The sequence below is a fragment of the Punica granatum genome, chromosome 3 (genome assembly GCF_007655135.1).
Source record: "Punica granatum isolate Tunisia-2019 chromosome 3, ASM765513v2, whole genome shotgun sequence".
NCBI classification, from domain to species: Eukaryota; Viridiplantae; Streptophyta; class Magnoliopsida; order Myrtales; family Lythraceae; genus Punica; species Punica granatum.
This window is the reverse complement of record NC_045129.1, coordinates 10,132,270-10,151,926: the sequence shown is the minus strand read 5'-3', so window position 1 is coordinate 10,151,926 and position 19,657 is coordinate 10,132,270. Positions and strand designations below refer to the sequence as shown.

Genomic DNA, 19,657 nt, shown 5'->3' with positions numbered 1-19,657 from the left:
AAGTCTGTCTACAGATGAAAGATAATTTCCAGCGCCCAGCTGGTTTGCTTCAACCTCTTCCAATTCTAGAGATGGTATTTGAAGAAATCTCCATGGATTTTATTACAGGGTTGCCTAGTTCCAAAGGGAAAGCAACTATCTTGACGGTCGTCGACCGATTATCGAAGTATGGGCATTTCACTGCTTTACCAGCACACGCCACGAGTAGACAGGTTGCTGAGGTTTTTGTGGCTGATATCATTCGATTGCATGGGGTACCTCGGGTGATTATAACTGACAGAGACCCAAAATTCATGCACTCATTTTGGCAAGAGATTAATCGACTCCAGGGCACCACGTTGGCTTTTAGCACTGCCTACCACCCGCAGACAGATGGGCAAACGGAAGTGCTAAACAAATGCGTGGAAATGTATCTACGTTGTTTCCTTGCTGATTCTCCACATAGCTGGGTGTTAATGCTTCCGTGGGCAGAGTATTAGTACAACACTTCCTTCCAAACATCTGCTGGAACGACACCTTTTCGAGTTCTATATGGACGAGAACCCCCCACGATGGCACGGTATGTTAAAGGAAGTAGTTCTAATGAATTGGTGAAGCAACAACTGCTGAATCGAGATGAGGCTCTCGCTTTACTGAGGCAAAATTTGGCTAAGGCTCAGCTAAGAATGAAGGAGATAGCTGATCGTAAGAGACGCGATGTGCACTTTCAAGAGGGTGATTGGGTTTATGTGAAACTGAAACCTTATCGCCAAAGGTCGGTTCGCTTACAACGCTATCACAAGATTGGAAGACGCTACATTGGACCCTTCCAGGTGCTGAAACGAGTAGGTGAAGTGGCTTATAAGTTGGCCTTACCAAAGGCAGCCCGAATCCACCCTGTGTTCCATGTGTCGATGCTCAAGAAATGCATAGGAAATCCAGACTAGCAGGTCATTCCGTTATAGTTGGTGGACTCAACCGGTTCATTCCAATTGCAGCCAGAGAAAATTCTTGCCACGCGAATCAATAAAAGGGCTGGCAGTATTGTAGAGCAATGTTTGATCAAATGGGAAGACCTAGATGATGAGGCTGCTACCTGGGAAGATAAGTCCTCCATATTGCAGAACTTTCCTGATTGGAACCTTGAGGGCAAGGTTCAATTTCGGGATGGGGGTATTGTTGTGAATGAAGGAGCAGGTGCCAACATGGATCATGGTGGCGATGCAAAGAGAAGGAGCTCACATCAGAGGATTCCTTCTCGAAGATTTGATGATTTTGTTTGGGGCCCGAGTTAGTTACAAAAGTGTGTGTTGGCATATGTGGGCAGGGAGTGAGCTGTTATAATAAGGGGGTGAACCAAGGAAAGGGTAGCCAATCTGTTAAGTGATATTCCTCCTCTCATCTTCTCAGTCTTCTCTCTGTATTTCTCATCTCCTTCTGAATTCTCATCTCCTTTTTTCCTGAATGTTATGCTGTGAGGATTGCAATTCTCCCTTAAGAGTTGCTGATTGAATACAGTGCATGCCCATCGTTCCTTCCCTGAGTATTGCTCCATTAGTTTCTCTGTTACTGGTGGGATTCACTACAACCCTTATTTTATCCCGTAATCAAACCATAGAGAGTGGGGATACATCGGAATTCGTAGACTCGGAGCAGGGGATTACTGTTCTATTCAATTTTTTTATTTCCGCCTTTCCCTCCTCCAGGTTCCCTAACACGAATCTACCGGGACGACAGGGTTGGGTGCACCCACCCGGCGCATGGAAGGTAGCCCGTATAACCAAGCGTGGGCCCCAACAGCCACGCTCATTCTACTTTCTTATGTTATCTGCTCCGGGAGTATGACCGAAGTAGTCAACGCCCTTCCTCGACGTTTCCATCTTGAAGAAAAACAGACAACAGGGGCCTGAAAGTGAAACAGAGGAAGGACCGAACTCCTCCTCCATTGCTGGAGCCATGAAAGTCTTCCGCCGTTCCGTCAGTCCAGAGACGCTGACCTTGATCCTGGTCAACCTCGCCGGCATCATGGAGAGGGCCGACGAGTCCTGCTCCCGGGAGTCTACAAGGAGGTGGGCGCCGCCCTGCACGCCGACCCGGCCCGGGTGGGCTCGCTGACTCTGTTCCGCTCCATCGTCCAGTGCTCGTGCTACCCACTCGCGGCTTACCTCGCGGTGCGCCACAACCGGGCTCTCATCATCGCGCTCGGTGCCTTCCTCTGGGCCGGCGCTACCATCCTCGTCGCCTTCTCCTCCACCTTCCTTCAGGTCTCTCCCTCTACTCTCCTCTCCTCTCTTGATCTGAAACCCAATCAATGGATGCCCAAGGCCATGTTGGTTGCTTGAATGATTGGATTTTTATTTATTTATTTTGTGTGCCTTGGCGATACAGAGTTATGTGGACCTCAGCTGATCTGTTGATTTATGGATTGGTTTGTATTTGTTTTCGGCAGATCTTGATAAACAATGAAATTGATAATCAGATTCAATTGCTTATGTTTCGAAAAACGGTTGACTGCAATAGATGGTGCCAATCTGAAGTTAAAATAATGGCATCGTGGGTTCTCCAACAGCTCGGGTTTGAAGTAATGAAGTGCTCTAGCTGGTGCTCTAGTAAGTGGTTTCTTGAATCTCAGTTTATAACTGATACAGGACAGCCTGTAACAAACTTTCCTGTTAAATGTCCTAATCCGATATTCATTGATTATACTACTCTATGGAGAAATCATTATGGAATGTTCCAGTTGATTTGATTGATGTACCTGTATTGGCGTTTAAGCTTTCAAACAAACCGTCAGGTCATATGTTGAGGCATACCATGATTTGCTTCGTGCTCTAGATCTCGAACTTGGAAATGTACATGTGTATGGCGGGTCGGTGGGATGGGGTCATTTGCTTCTTGCTCATCTGTTAATGATATAAAATGATGTTATTCTTCCAACCGGATGCCTGAAAGAGCGAACCAAGATGATACCTCTCACTGGAAATTATTTGCGGTATATGCATAAAGGTTGATGCGCTTCTGATCTCCCTTTTCTCTCAGGTGGCGATTTCGAGAGGTTTGAACGGGATCGGGCTTGCCATAGTGACCCCAGCTATTCAGTCCCTCATTGCGGACTCAACTGATGAGAGCAACCGGGGGATGGCATTTGGGTGGCTTCAACTGACTGGAAACATCGGCTCCATCTTGGGCAACCTCTTCTCTGTCTTGATAGCCTCCACAACCTTCATGGGCATTCCCGGGTGGAGAGTCTCCTTCCACTTGGTGGGACTGATAAGCGTTGTGGTCGGTGTATTGGTTCGGCTCTTTGCAAGGGATCCTCACTTTCCTGGTGATCGCATCGCTTCTTCGAAAGACCAGAGCTCAGATAAGTCTTTCTCGTCTGACATAAAGGACCTGATTAAGGAAGCCACGTCTGTCATCAGAATCCCGACTTTCCAGATATTAGTGGCGCAGGGCATCTCGAGAACATTCCCTTGGTCAGCTCTATCCTTTGCTACTATGTGGTTAGAACTCATCGGCTTCTCCCACAAGAAGACTGCCTTCTTGATGACCATCTTCATCGTAGCAGATTCACTCGGGGGCTTGTTTGGCGGAAGAATGGGGGATGTACTAGCTAAACAGTTTCCAAACTCAGGGAGGATAGTTCTGTCACAGATAAGCTCGGGTTCAGCCATTCCTTTAGCTGCGATTTTGCTGCTGGCTTTGCCTGACGATCCCTCCACGGCATTCTCACATGGTCTTGTGTTGTTCATCATGGGATTTTGCTTTTCCTGGAACGGTCCAGCCACGAACAAGTAAGCTCTGAAACTTGGATGTTTTTGCTTTTAGCTTCACTTCAGTGTATATAAGAGCTACTAATCGGTGACATGAGGCAAATTTAAGAACAAATTGGCAAATATAAACACTTTTCTCAGTCCGATATTTGCAGAAATAGTCCCAGAGAAGTCTAGGACAAGCATTTATGCCCTTGACCGATCTTTTGAGACCATACTCGCATCGTTTGCTCCTCCGGTGGTCGGGATGCTAGCTCAGCATGTGTACGGCTACAAACCCATGCCTACAAGATCATCGGGCACAGTAGAGATCGAAACAGACCGAGAGAATGCTGCATCGCTTGCTAAGGCACTTTACACAGCAACCGGTATTCCGTTCACATTATGCTGCATTATCTACTCGTTTCTCTACTGCACATACCCGAGAGACCGGGACCGGGCGAGAATGGAAGCATTGAGAGAGTCGGAGTTGGGACAGACGGGTAGCAATGCCCCGTGCTTTGGAGATGGGTACTATGACCTCAAGATTGTGGAATCCGGTGGGCTCAACGGGGAGGGGAGGAGCATGGTAGACTATGGAGAGGAGGAAAGCCTCGAATTTGATCGTGAGAACGACGAGAAAGCCCTTCTTACCCATCGTCAGCTGACTTTCACAAACATGGGAGAGTAAAATAGACGATGACGAGATTTCTAAACTTCCTTTTGATCCTTCGGCGTGCTTGGCTGATCATTTCCGAAACAACATAACATGACACAAGTAACAGCATAACATCTTGGAGGACTCTTCTCTCGTTTGACGAAACACATGATAACAATATGAGAGCTGCCGAAATGTGAGACAATTGCAGAGCTTGTATTTTTTAACAAAGGCAATCGCAATTAATTCACCCCTCACATTCGGCCGTTCACGACGCGAGATATTCGGTGGAAAAATTATTTTCCCTAAAAATATTTAAACTACTCATTAATTACAAAATGATCCTGACTGCCTCGGATGCGAAATGATATCGCTTGTTCAAACTTCCTCTAGCAATATCTAGCACGACGCCAAATATAATTTATTGTATTACTAAATAATCCAAATGTGACACCCCACCTTAACATAATTAAACTAGAGTGGCGCCTCTGAGATACAAGTAACAATCATCCTTGGCGATAATACATACTTTTGCAGACGGTGAAGTCTGGGAATTTTTGTGGTGCAATCAATAAAATTGGTTACAACATACTATCAAGTAAATTACTAAATATGTGAGTAAAAAAGTAAAGTATTTTACTAAAAAAAATTAAGTAAAGTTGTTTCAAATTTGTGACCTTTTATTTCAAATTTTGAATATTCACTTCGAAATATGCGTAATCAACTAAATATTACTCATTCACTTTGGATGAATAATAACCAATCAAAATGCTTGTAATGGAGAATCTGTACGCCAATTGTGGGACCAGCTTCCCACTTTCAGATATCTTAATTGGGTGTTACACATCCAAGTGAATGAGTAATATTCACCCCAATATTTGCTCATGTAAAATGTGTTTTAAAATTTGTGCAACTTACTTTCTCTGTCAATAATTTACTAAAAATTTAAGTAATTTACTAAAAAAAAATTAATTAACTCTGATTGTATGAAAAAATAAGCCGAATTGGCGTTTTGGTTCTTAATGTTGTTATATTTTAAAAGGGAAAAGATGGAAGCCGAAAAAAAAAACAGAGAGAAAAGATGGGGTGTAGATTTTAATTTGTTTCATATCAATGGATCTTATCTTTGTTAATAGAGGTTCAAATTAATTATCTCTACTCTGGTAAAAAAAGAATATATTATCTCCATATATTCGGCTTGAGACCGTATCTAGGGAAAAAAAATCTATACTATAGAGCTTAGGTACCATAACTTAGTAGTTTAAATTTTTGAATTGGAGATGGACAAAGTCCGTATAAATCCGGTTGAAATTTAAGATTATGAAAAAAAAAGAATATATATTAATTAACATGATGTAATGAACCTGAAAGTCTTAAAACCTGAAAAAAAAACCTTTGAAATAGAAAATAATATTAATATTAATTAGACCTAACGTAACAACCCGAGATACAATAATCCACAAAGAGTAGCAAGTGTAGAAGTAAAACGAGCAAAGCCTTCGAGTAGGGATCAATCAGGTGAAGCTCAAACTTGATCAACACAAAATACGGTATAATATGTTGATGGTGCAATTGGTATTTGTCTTGCGTGGGTTATAAATTCGCAAAGAGAACTTGAAATAGCGAAAAACGAATCTCACAAAGGGTAAATCATACAAAATCCGAAAATAGCAAGTAGAAGCCTTAAATAAATAGCCGAAGATGGAAAACGCGGGAAACTTTAAAATGAGGGAAGAAGAAGAGAAGAGACGAGGTAGAGTAACAGTGCCTTGGGCTGCATCACAGAGCCGACATCATAAATGTTACACTCATCGCTTTTAGGATGTTAATGTACACACAACACAAGCTCAAACTAAGACGAAGGAAAAGATGAATCGCTGAATTCTGAAATTGCATATCGAACTCGTCTTGGTCTAGTAGAATCCATCCAATATATATATAGAGAGGGAGTTTAATCTTATTGATTAGATTTTAACATGATTGCTATCCAGTAAGATCGCAGAGACCAAGAATTCTAAAGAAGAAAAGACAGATTGAACTATGCAAAAATTCAAGAACGTGCCTCGTCAAAATGTCATGAGCTTACTCCAGGCATAATGGGCACGCGGAAGTATATTTATGATTTACTGTATTGACCATTGCATGATTTAAAATAAACAAGCCGACGGATGGTTCTTCTTTGAACAATATTTTTCTCGTTACTTCATCGACAGCTCTCTCTCTCTCTTTACAGTTTGATCACCTTATAAATTGCCCAACTCTTTTTACATATTGGTTAGGATTCTGTGAAATTTTATCACTCGTAAGAAATATTGTCATTCAGTTTCTTTCTCTCCAATTTTAACGACCCTACGATGCTGCAGGTGATACTTAATTATCCCCATCGTCTGCCATGCGAGGATCAACTCACGCTTCTGTATGGTGAGCGGCTGTAAATAACAATAGAAAGGAATAATTTCATGGAAAGGAAACCACCACGTGATCCATTCAAGGTCCACATTGAAGCTTTCGAACCACAACCAATTCTTGGGGTCCTCCAAGACCCAAATCTGAATCGATGTGGATATTTTAGAAGCGTGAGTAAAGCATAAACGGCCATCCATCTCGATCACAAACATTTCCCTGTAATATTTATAATCACTGTATGTTCTTTGAGATTGCAGAGATACACGCGTAATGTTGCTCTCCATAGTCTCCCAGGTTTTTCGACACTCCTTTTCCCTCTCCCTAACTGATTGGCTTGTTATTAACCTCGGGAGTGTTCCTTGTCTGTCCTGTCCTGCTGGGCTAGCGTTTTTGGGGTGGGTTGCTGGCTGCTATGGTCATGGCGGAATAAGGGTGTCTTTGAGTAGAACTTCTCTAGACCGTGTAATGAGAGCTTGGTTATCCTTAGAACTGCAACCTCTTTTCTCCGTTCCTTGACTAGCTATGAGCTACTCACTAACGAGGAGTAACTTGGAGATGGATCAGATGGTGGTGCCCCTTGCAATCCTGGACTGGCTGCAGCTGGTGGAGAGGTTAGGGACGATCATGGCCACTGGTTGTTGAGTTTTGCTCAGTGCATTGGGTGGTCCACAGCTATTGTAGCTGAGTTATGGGGCGTCTTAAGGGGCTTGCAGCATGTCTGGTCACTGGGTTACTGAAAGGTGATCCTCTAGCTAGACTCATCGGTTGTTTGTGGGTTCATCTTGGGCCCTTCTCTCGGACCTTCTCAAACAGCAACTGCGGATTGGTTGGCGAACCGAGCTCTCCTCCTTCCGCTTGGCTATCACTTCTTCTCCTCCCCACCTGTCGGGCTCAAGACATTTCTTCTTGGCGATGTAGTTGGGACCTCCATACCCCATATTTGTACTACTTCTTAGTTCTTATTTCTTATATTCCGTGGCTACTAGCCTTCCTTATTCTACCGTATTTTTTTTTTCATTTTTTTAAACCCTCGCAAAGGAAGAAGCCAATTATTTATGATTTATTGACTTTTTCCCCCTTCTAATGTTGATGATGTGGAATGGGTGCAGCTAATGCGACTCTAACTTAGCATAATTTAACTGTGTTAGTATGGGAGGAACAAAAGCGAAAAGTTTCACAAGGTAAAGGTTAAAAAAAAAAAAGAAAAATAAATAAAATAGAAAAGTATCTAAAAGTAAAGGACCGAAATTATACTTTTCCCTATAAAATCACTTCAAGCAATTTTATCTTAATCACTTGGCCATCTACTTAATAAGCAATTAAAATTTAAGAACTTAAAAATTAATTCTGAACGAAAAAACCTCATAAGTCTTTGATGCCTTCCTTACCCGTATAGTTCATAACCATTATAGTTCAAGTATTTTTTTTTTTTTCGGTTAGTAGGTAAGTGACATTTGAAAAATTTAAAAGAGAAGGTAGGAAGTAATAGTCAAAGACGAAGCTTGCGCAGACCCACACGAAAACTCAAAAAAAAGGCCAAAGAAAACCAAACTTTAGGGGCAGATTTCATCAAACCAACAATTTAGGGGGACTTTTGCTAATCCGAAAAAAGTCAGGTGAAGAGATGCTCTTCATTGTCCATATGGTTTGGATCCATCCTTATTAGGTGTCAAGACATTCTATAGTCAAACGGTTGAATCCATGATAATCTGGGCGGTGCATAGACTTGAGTCACTTGACACTGTACCTTGTCGGTCGGCGGTGACCGGAAATCCGCATCGGCGGGGGGTTCTTCCGACTGTAATTGGATTCTACCGTCAGAGAGGTGCCGCTGCCTGACAAAATCCAATCCGACTTCCGTAGTATGCCGATTTATGTCATCATCCCTCCATAAAATCATAATATCATCAGCTATCAGCTACCCTTCTCTCTCTCCCCTCCCTTCTCCCGTCATCGCGTCACGCTTACCGAGAAAACCCACTCTTCAAAACACTGCTCTCTCTCTCTCTCTCTCTCAGAGTCTATCTCTGAGCGGTGTATCCTCTCGGGGCTGTTCGTTCTTGGATTCGGGGCTTAGAAGGGTACTCGGTTCTCCGCGGGAATGCGTGACTCCCGGCGGCTGCACGTGGCGGAGCACGGCTGACGTGTCGGGCGCGGTCGGAGGTTCGTCCACGTCTCTAATTGAGTTTGCGTAGACTGGTTTCTTTGATTGATGATCTATCCGAGTCGTAACGGAGTTCGCGCCTGATTTGTTCCCACGCTATATGGACTCCGCGGGAGTAGTTTTTAGCCGTGGATGTGCAAATTTTCGATCTTTCAGCTGGCCCATGTAGATAGCTATATTGATTGTAACCTTAACCAAGAAGCTATCTTTCAGTTGAAATTCCTTTCCTGGCTCTTGTAGTTTGATTAGATTTGGACTCTGGGGTATCTCGTAGTTTGTTATCGAATTCGTGCTGGAGAGAAGTATTTTGTTCACGGGGTTGCTTTGATTTTGTCTGATAGGATTAAAGGGCAAGCTGCTGTGGTCGCTGACATTGGGGCGAGCAGGTGACCCTTGTCGAAGCCATGCCTTCTCTTCAGTTACTGCAGTTGACCGAGCATGGTCGTAGCCTTCTGGCTTCAAGAAGGTAATATGAATCAAAGCTGCTGAGAATTAACTTATGGATCAGAATACTAGTGTGCCATTCTCGCTAATGACCTTTACATGTTGCCCATCTTAGTTCTTGCATTCCTCTATGAAGCTGTGCAAAAAGCAACTGACCAGCCTTTTTGGGATTTTAACATCCTTTGTAATTACAATGTGACATTTGTCATATCAATTCCTTGACGTGGTAAAATCTGTTGTTAATCCGTCACTCACTTTCCATGGACGTGGACTGGCTTTAGTCTTTTCTAGGTTATCTGTTTTCTGCTATTCATTGAAGTTAGTCAATTATGATGTGGGATATCCCTCTGCCTTTGTACATTCTGCTACCAAGTTTTTGTTTCAAATACTTTAGCCCCTTCAATTGGCGCTGCGCTTTTTTGCTATATTACTGTTTTTACTATGATGCATCTTCTGCGTTGCCTCTAATGGACAAGGATTCTAAATAACATTATCCTGTTACAGGAAAACTCTTCTACTTGCAACTGGTATCCTAGTTGCTGGTGGGACTGCCGCATATATGCAATCTCGTTTTAGTAGTAGAACTGCTGATTCTGTAAATCATTACAATGGAATTAACGATGAGAATGGAAAACTGGAGAGGGTTGGTAAAGATCACACCAGTAGAAAGAGAAACGCTAAGAAGAAAGGTGGACTGAAGTCACTTAAGGTCCTTACAGCCATTCTTCTATCAAAGATGGGCCAGATGGGTGCAAGGGACCTTTTAGCTCTGGTGGCCACAGTGGTAAGCTACCATTTTCTTCCAGTATCTGAAGTATGCCCTTTTGAGAATTCCCCTCCCCCCAACCCCCCACCCCACATCCCCCTGGGCCTCACCTGATCGTTGCTCATTAACAGTTTTTGTTCATGTTGCTTCTAAACTGGCTAATTCACTTTTCTTCTACAATGTAAATCACCAGTTAGTGTTAGGAATATGTTTTGGAAACCACAACAAAATCCTTATAATACTGAATAGTTGCAATTACATGGCATTTGCGTTCGGAATTTAACTTTGCTTTCCTCTTTCTTCTAATCACAATGCTCTCATAATTTTTATACTTTGCAGTAAATGTATTCCAACAATAATATATATTTTTCTACAGGAATTTTAATGGGAATTTTCTTTCTTTTGATAAGTGATGAGAATGTTGATATCAAAGCAAGACTTATTTGTAAATTGGATTTAATACGAAGGCAGCTGGTGTGGTTTCCACTTTATTGTATATTTATTTGATATACAGTAGTTGCAGTTTGTTGTATGCGGCTGCCTGTTCGGGAAAGATGGGAGACATTTGCAGATAAGTGGCCTTGTATCTGTAGTTTCTAAGTTGATGACATTCCTATTTTTTTTGTTTATTTACAGGTTCTACGGACCACCTTGAGCAATAGATTAGCAAAAGTGCAAGGTTTCTTATTTCGTGCTGCATTTCTTCGTCGAGTACCATTATTTTTTCGGCTAATTTCCGAGAATATCCTGTTGTGCTTCCTTCTTTCGACTGTGCATTCCACATCAAAGTACATAACAGGTACTCTGAGTCTGCGGTTTAGAAAGATACTGACCAAGCTTATCCACACCCATTATTTTGAGGTACTCATATTTTCATTTCAACTTCAATTAATGCAATAAAATATCCATTAATGTTCTTTCCCTATTTTAATCCTATGCCATTATTGAATTTCTTCCAGAATATGGCGTACTACAAAATATCACATGTTGATGGTCGGATATCTAATCCCGAGCAACGAATTGCGAGTGATGTGCCAAGGTTTTGTTCTGAATTAAGTGAACTCGTACAAGATGATTTGACAGCAGTAGCTGATGGCCTTCTTTACACCTGGCGCCTGTGTTCTTACGCAAGCCCAAAATACGTGTTCTGGATCCTGGTAATTCTCTATTTCCGTATCTTCTATGTGTTATAGTATGGTCCAAATAGCTTCACGAGTCATCCACATTGTGTTTCAGGCTTATGTATTGGGAGCAGGAGCTATGATTAGAAACTTCTCTCCTGCTTTTGGGAAATTAATGTCAAAAGAGCAACAGCTGGAAGGGGAGTATAGGCAGCTTCATTCGCGGTTGCGAACTCATGCAGAAAGTATAGCATTTTATGGGGGAGAAACGAGAGAAGCTTCTCACATTCAGCAGAAGTTTAAGTCACTTGTTAAACACATGAGAGTTGTCCTTCATGATCATTGGTGGTTTGGGATGATTCAGGACTTCTTGCTAAAGTATCTCGGTGCTACAGTGGCGGTCGTGTTGATTATTGAACCCTTCTTTGCGGGTAACCTTAGACCTGATACTTCGACTTTAGGACGAGCTGAGATGTTGAGCAATCTGAGATATCATACAAGTGTCATCATCTCACTGTTTCAATCACTCGGAACACTTTCTATAAGTTCAAGGAAACTTAATCGTCTCAGGTATCGGTCACTGCTGGCAGTTTTCAAGAATAAGATTTAGTCAATGATGATTTTCATCAGCTTGAGTTATTTTTTGTTGACATTGGATGTTCATAAATCGTAATCCATTAATTAGAAGAGGCAAAAGTTGGAAATATAATTAGAGTAAGAGATAAATTGGCAGGAATTGTCTTTGTTCTTCTGTTCAGATTTTATATTGTCCAATGTGGGATAGTAATTTCTGGACAGTTTGCAGTATTAGTTAAAAATTTGAATTTTTGTATTAAGTTGAGTGATACTAGTGGGAATCCTGTGGATGATCTTGTTTTGTGTATGCATGAATGTGTCGCTTTTCTTGTTGCATCTGACCAGCTGTTTCTGTTCACAGTGGTTATGCTGACCGCATTCATGAGTTGATGCTAATATCAAGGGAGCTAAGTGCTGTTAATGATAGAAATTCTCTGCGAGGAAGTGGAAATAAGAATTGCTTCACCGAGGCTAATCACATTGAATTTTCTGGAGTAAAGGTGACAAAACTAGATAGGTTTTAATATTTGGTGTCCTGTTTGCCTTATTCTCATATTGGCTTCGTTTTCCAGGTTGTTACACCCACTGGTAATGTTTTGGTGGAGGATTTGACACTTAGAGTCAAATCAGGTTCAAATTTGCTGATCACAGGTAGTTCTTGCCTCTGAAGTTTTTAGTTGGGGTCTCTTGTCCTCCTATACGACAATTTCACTCGTTTGTTTTTACCTATCTTTTTCTTCAAAGATTGAACTGGTCCGTACATGTGGAGTATAGTAATCTGTAATGGGTTCAGTAAGACACCACTTCTTGTGTTATTAATCTCATCCAGAACTGAAATTTGAGCTGACCTTCATATCTTGTATGAGGTTGAGAAAAATTCCCGTTAGCAGCTTGTTGGGTAGCCTCATTTTATGGATGGGGACATTACTCTCATGTTTTGGTTTATTTATTTGGCAATCTCAATTTTAATTTGGGAAGTGATGTTTCTTATGACACTGGTTTCTTTTTCTCTTCTAAATGGTAAAGGCTTATATCTTGATTATCTCGCTGAAAGTGGGCGCAAAGGGCTGTGAACCCTCTTTACACATGCAAAGCGGAAAACAACATATAGAAGTGAGAAGCGTCGTGAACCTCAATTAGAATCATGTCTAAAAACATTGTTGTATCTAATTTATGCTTTAATTATACAAAAAGTTCTCGATAAAGCCAACATCTACTGATTCAGTTCCATCAGAAGCCCTTCTGTTTCTTTCCTTCCATGTAGTCCAGAACATATGATAGTGCTCCATATTGCATACTTCTTTTTATTGGGCAAAAGAGAGGTTTTTCTTCTTGGGTTTATCCCAAAAGAAAAGTAAAAGGGAAATTGTGCCACCAAGGATTTGACTGCTATTTAAAGCAGTAGTATATGTATCATAAATAGTTCGTGTTATCATCAAAAGTTGGTTGACATAGCAAGCTCAATTTATACTGAGAAGGGGGTGAATCGGTTTGTTCTTCCTTGTCGGTAAGCCTGCTTTATAGTTTTGTTGATCAATTTATAATCTCTTGCCATTGATGTGCATGTTGGAAAGCAGTACAGTTCAGCTATTGCGTGATGCTCTGTGGATACTACTGTTATTCTAAATCAATCACCACGACAGTTTCTCTTAAATTCCAAGTATACCTGTGATTCTGACATCTACTATTTTTAATGAAGGTCCCAATGGTAGTGGGAAAAGTTCACTTTTCCGAGTTCTTGGGGGTCTTTGGCCACTTGTCTCCGGCCATATTGCAAAACCTGGAGTTGGTTCTGACCTCAACAAAGAGATATTCTATGTGCCTCAAAGACCGTATACTGCTGTGGGCACACTTAGGGATCAACTGATTTATCCTCTTACGGCGGACCAGGAAGTTGAACCACTCACACATAGTGGAATGGTGGAACTGCTGAAAAATGTAAGGTGCTTTCAACCTAATTCCTTTTTAAGATCCATGAGTGCCTGCTGGTCTTTACATGACTTTAATTGGAAAATGTTTTCTTTTAGGTTGATCTGGAGTACCTCCTTGACCGGTACCCACCTGAGAAAGAGATAAATTGGGGTAATGAACTATCTCTAGGGGAGCAGCAGAGGCTAGGGATGGCTCGATTATTCTACCACAAGCCTAAGTTTGCAATCCTTGACGAATGCACGAGTGCTGTCACGACTGATATGGAGGAAAGATTTTGCGCCAAAGTCCGTGCCATGGGAACATCATGCATAACAATATCTCATCGGCCGGCACTGGTTGCGTTCCACGATGTGGTCTTGTCCTTGGACGGTGAAGGAGGTTATAGCGTGCACTATAAGAGGTTATCTTTCAATCGAGTCAATTTGATGTTATAGTGTTTTTCCTGTTGACAAGGGACTCCATTTGGAGCCATCATGTGGACTACGAATGCCCTTCAGCTTTGTGGCACCTGGAAATTTTGGGCCTCTCGTGAAGCCCGGACTTGCCTGGCTGGTAGCCTCTCGGTGAATCTTAGGCCAGGGCAACTGGAAGTAGTCAACCCGTTGGGATTTCTGTCTTTCACAACATTCTTGTCTTCTTGTATATTTTATACTTTTTCATGATGCTGACAAGAATGAGAAACTACAGGGAGGATTCTGCAGGCCTCACCGAAGCTGGGGTCAACAGGATGAGGCTTTCTGACACAGAGCGCCAGACAGATGCCATGGTTGTCCAGCGCGCATTTGCAAACACGAAAAAGGCATGAATACTATTATTAGTTTGAGAATGGTCAGGTTTCTTGTGTGTTCTTGACAGTACATTGCTGGCTTCATGCAGGATTCTGCATTCTCAAATAACAAGGTGCAATCGTACATCTCTGAAGTGCTAGGGAAATCTCCTTCTGTGGATAACAAAGGTCCATTGCCTCTAGTCCCACAACTGCAGAGCACTCCAAGGGTGTTGCCTTTGAGAGTTGCTGCCTTGTTGAGGATCTTGGTAAGTTTAGTTGTTCTAATTTCATGTGATTCCTTTATGTCATGATGGTTGAAACGATATAAAGGACAGGGCTAACTAATGAGCATAATGTACAATATGGAATGTTTGTGGAGAATAAACTGTTCACTAGGTTCATCACATGCCTAGAGATATTGAATAGAAGTAGTTACTTATTTTACCATTGTACTTTCGAAAATATTTATTTAAGTGCCAATCAGAAGTAAGTTAACTTCGATCCAAAAGTAGTTACTGATTGGTCAAAGAAGCAATCCGAGTGGCTTGTACCTACAATCGGAGAGTTTGGGATATGTTACTATTAACCTAAAAAAAAAATGAAATTGAATTGGGTAGGTCACAAATCAGCTGCGAAGTCATGTTTCCTGTCATGATTTTTTCATCTGAAACTACTTGTCCCACCTGTGCAGTAGGGTTCGTCACTGATCTATTGTACCAGGAGCCACTCTTAGGGCTTTTAGTAGATAAAATTTATCTTTTTACAAAAAGATTGTTACTGCAAGCTCGTGGGTGACCTGCTTCTCCTATGAACTTAGTTCTATCTCAAGCTGCGGGATAAAATTTTGCATATTATATAGTGAGTTTGTTGCACTGGTCCCTAATTTGCAGGTTCCAACATTGCTTGACAAACAAGGGGCACAACTTGCTACTGTTGCCTTTCTTGTTCTCTCGAGAACATGGATCTCGGATCGTATTGCCTCATTGAATGGTACACTGCTCTTACTTGCCTCCTTTTTAGAATTAGTTGTGGGGAAGGATCTGTTCTGAAGCCTATAATCCTTTTCAGGAACCACTGTAAAGTTCGTTCTAGAGCAGGACAAGGCATCATTTGTTAGGCTAATTGGAGTCAGCGTTCTGCAAAGTGCTGCAAATTCTTTTGTTGCGCCTTCTTTGAGGTGATATATTATTTCTTGTGGAGGTCTGAAGGAATATTATAATCGGGGGTCCTTTCTTGTCTCTTGTAGAAATTTTAGGTGATATTCATGTATGTCGAGTGCCCATAATTATATTATTTCCGCTAGTCCCAATTAAGAGGCTCCAGCTGCAATCCTTTTGTTTTGGAAGAATTTTTTATTCTAATTTTCCCCATTGTATTTCTGTCAGATTGTATACACATTATGTTGATTGCAGATTTCATGCGCACTCAAAATGTTTCGAAATAATCCAGTTATCAATATAGGATTTATGACTTGGAGTTGATTGGATTATGTATTTGAGACTGAATGAACACTTTTGACTCATCTGCAGAAAGAAGGAATCCTTAGGAAGTTCCAATTAAGAAATTAGTTTCATTGATGAAGGTCTAAAAATTCAGAAATGTGAGAAAATATTAGTGATGCTCAAATAAACTGAATCAACATGTCAATTATAATAAGCTTCTCACAGTTAGTGATTTTTCTTTGATATTCTCCATCATTCAATTGCAGTTTCTGACTTGCAACAAAAAATAGTTATATTAGTTGGTTCGTGATTTTGAGGTCCTGTGGAGACCCCTGCTTGGAATTGATAAGAGAGTCTTTGTCCAGTCAGAATAGCTGTAGTTACTCAACTTGCAATTCTTGTATCGATTAATGTTTGAGATCATCGTTCTGTTGTTATAGTATACTCCCTTTTCTTTTTAGGCACTTAACAGCAAGGCTGGCTCTTGGGTGGAGGATACGCTTGACTCAGCATTTACTGAAGAATTACTTGAGAAATAATGCATTTTACAAGGTAGTTGGTCAGGTTTCTTTTCATTGTAAAATTTCTTGTGGCATGTTTTATTTATTGTGTGATTCTATATTTGCAAATCTTTTGTAGGTCTTCAACATGTCAAACAAGAACATTGATGCGGACCAAAGATTAACTCACGATCTCGAAAAGTTGACCACAGACTTGTCGGGATTAGTCACTGGTATGGTGAAACCATCAGTCGACATTATATGGTGAGTCTCCTATGAAGCTTTCATTAATAGTAGAACCTCAAGGGGCTTGTGAGGAGCTTCTCATTTCCTCGTTGGCCCTTAACTATTCTGCATTCTCTGAAGGTTCACATGGCGAATGAAGCTCTTGACGGGTCAGAGGGGTGTCGCTATCTTGTATGCCTATATGTTACTTGGCCTTGGATTCTTAAGGACAGCTACACCTGACTTTGGGGATCTAGTGAGTCAAGAACAACAGTTGGAAGGAACCTTTAGGTAATAACATCTTTTTGGTTTTACATAATATCACCACTCATGTTAGCTGCAGGTTTTAAAACATTAACCTGTGGAGCAACACAATTTAGAAATTAACCTTTAAAGTCGGGCTATATACATCAATCAGGTTCATGCACGAAAGGCTGCGTTCTCATGCTGAATCAGTAGCTTTCTTTGGTGGTGGTGCTCGAGAAAAAGCGGTAAGCTACATCCTCTTCTCCTTGGATGCACCCTTTCTAAGTTTTGATTAGCCGCTGAGGTTGCACTTTGCACTTGTTCTTGTGGATGATTTACTCTGATGTTTGCCACTTCTCTATCGTGTAGATGGTTGAGTCTAGATTCGGGGAGCTTCTAGACCACTCCCTTCTGTTATTGAAGAAAAAATGGCTGTTTGGGATCCTCGACGATTTCATTACAAAGCAACTTCCTCATAACGTGACTTGGGGTCTGAGCTTGTTGTATGCTATGGAACACAAGGGAGACAGAGCCTTGATATCTACTCAAGGTCGGTTTTGTCATTCTCTTCAGAAGAATGGAGAGAGGCACAATCATGTTGTGGCGCCTTTCTTTGTTATCTCTAACATTGTTTCTGGTATTTTTCAGGTGAGCTGGCGCACGCTTTGCGTTTCCTTGCATCTGTCGTGTCTCAGAGCTTCTTGGCTTTTGGTGACATTCTTGAGCTGCACCGGAAATTCCTTGAGCTATCTGGTGGAATTAATCGTATCTTCGAGCTTGAAGAGCTTCTTGATGCTGCTCAATCTGGTGATCTACCTCTTTGCTATACTTCCCAAAAGATTAGTAATTTATGATATCTGCAATTAATGCGATTGGTTGGTTTGTTCTTTGTTTTCTTTGTGGTTGATCTTCTATTTATCCTCTTCATGGGTCAACAGGGGAGTCTGGTTTGCCTTCTAAGAAGGGTCATCTTCACTCTGAAGATGCCATTTCATTCTCGAAGGTCGACATTATCACCCCGTCACAGAAATTGTTGGCACGAAAATTAACATGTGACATAGAACCTGGGAAGAGCTTACTCGTGACTGGTTAGCTAGAAATTTTTGTTCTTTCATGTGGCCGAGCTCATAATGACTAGCACATCTCTTCTTAATGAGTTTGATCTCCTTTTAGGGCCCAATGGGAGTGGGAAGAGCTCAGTTTTCAGAGTGCTTAGAGGCCTTTGGCCCATAGTAAATGGAAAGCTTGCTAAACCGTCCCAATCAATAAATGAAGCAAGACCCAGCTGTGGCATATTCTACGTCCCGCAACGGCCATACACATGCTTGGGAACTTTACGGGATCAAATTATATATCCACTTTCTCGCGAGGAAGCAGAGCTTCGGGTAGCAAAGTTCCAAAGAGATGGTAAGAAATGTTAATGTCAAAAGGCTTTAGTTTTTGCAGATACCTCTTATAAATTGATGAACCTTTTGACAATTTGGACCAAAGAAATACAAGTTGTCTACTTTATATTTTGCAAATCACGTTCTTGTGTAAAATTTCAGGCCAAGAAACATCTGAGACAACGAGCTTGCTAGAAACGAGATTGAAGACAATTCTAGAAAACGTTCGATTGAACTATCTTTTGGAAAGGGAGGGAGGAGATTGGGACACAAATCAAAACTGGGAAGATGTTCTGTCCCTCGGAGAGCAGCAGAGGCTAGGAATGGTGAGTGTAGTAGGACCAGTCCACCTATGACACCGTTAAGAACACCAATCCCTGGTTTAACATTTCTTCACCATTTATGGGTATATGCCTTCACTTTCTGACACAACAATCCTTTTCTTTTTCCCCTGGTCCAAGGCACGTCTTTTCTTCCACAAGCCTCAATTTGGAATTCTCGATGAGTGCACCAAGTACGTGAACATTGAACATTGATCTGGTCATTTTACTTGCAAGTTATATTGTCCTCTAAAGTGTGTGTGTTTTGTCTAGTCTGTTCTTTTCTAATTCAGTCTTTTTCGCTCTTTTATCTATTGGCAGTGCCACAAGCGTTGATGTTGAAGAGCACCTTTACCGGCTAGCAGCTGATATGGGCATCACAGTAGTTACTTCCTCGCAGGTAAGTCCAAACACATAGTACTGTAACTGAACTCCTCTTTATCATGCATGAACTTGCAAATCCTGTGTGATGATTATGTGTTCTTGCTGCATTTTCTTTCTCAGCGTCCTGCTCTCATACCGTTCCACTCCCTGGAATTGCGGCTTATCGATGGTGAGGGTAACTGGGAGCTGCGTCTCATCAAGCAGGAGGCTGACAGTGATTAATAGTATAAATAATACTCGGGTTATCTCCTACCTCCCAAAATAGGGAAAACCGGAGATGGAAAGCTGTGGTTCGGGGTTGTTTAATAAGTCGAAACCATCAGCATAGGCAAACATACTAAATTTTTCTTCCCCTCTTTTTTTTTTTTTTTTTTTTTTTTTGGTTCATCGGGCAGCAGAAAATCATTCTTGTGCAGTTCTTATGCTTATTTGAGATTAGTTCTCATTATCTTTCGAAGCAAAAAGAAGATTGAGATTAGTTTCTCATTTTATACTGTAAGAATATGTTCATAAAATTATTCTTTATTATTATGATTATAATATATTGTTCAATTCTCCATCAATAAATTAAGTGGTAAAAATTGAACA

At 41.3% G+C, this 19,657-nt stretch overlaps 1 protein-coding gene and 1 pseudogene across 1 annotated transcript; both read left to right on the top strand.

Moving 5' to 3' along the window:
- Window positions 1-1,860: 1,860 nt before the first annotated feature.
- Window positions 1,861-4,660, top strand: LOC116198505 (annotated as a pseudogene).
- Window positions 4,661-8,482: 3,822 nt separating this feature from the next.
- LOC116199518 (ABC transporter D family member 1) lies at window positions 8,483-19,632 on the top strand. The gene is made up of 26 exons (XM_031529885.1): window positions 8,483-8,958; window positions 9,301-9,425; window positions 9,908-10,187; window positions 10,806-11,030; window positions 11,129-11,326; window positions 11,406-11,860; window positions 12,228-12,366; window positions 12,439-12,517; window positions 13,566-13,804; window positions 13,894-14,198; window positions 14,486-14,597; window positions 14,675-14,833; window positions 15,458-15,557; window positions 15,636-15,744; window positions 16,471-16,561; window positions 16,649-16,773; window positions 16,876-17,025; window positions 17,153-17,225; window positions 17,350-17,530; window positions 17,629-17,787; window positions 17,919-18,068; window positions 18,154-18,387; window positions 18,528-18,691; window positions 18,827-18,879; window positions 19,007-19,085; window positions 19,190-19,632. The coding sequence occupies exons 2-26, from the start codon at window positions 9,364-9,366 to the stop codon at window positions 19,289-19,291; spliced, it is 4,023 nt and encodes a 1,340-aa protein (XP_031385745.1). The 5' UTR covers window positions 8,483-8,958; window positions 9,301-9,363; the 3' UTR covers window positions 19,292-19,632.
- The last annotated feature ends 25 nt before the right edge of the window (window positions 19,633-19,657 follow it).

Coding starts and splice junctions, on each gene's coding strand:
- LOC116199518 (XM_031529885.1), top strand. CDS start 9,364: ATGCCTTCTCTTCAGTTACTGCAGTTGACCGAGCATGGTCGTAGCCTT. Junction 12,367..12,438: donor TTGAATTTTCTGGAGTAAAG/GTGACAAAACTA, acceptor TTCGTTTTCCAG/GTTGTTACACCCACTGGTAA. Junction 18,388..18,527: donor AGCAAAGTTCCAAAGAGATG/GTAAGAAATGTT, acceptor GTAAAATTTCAG/GCCAAGAAACATCTGAGACA.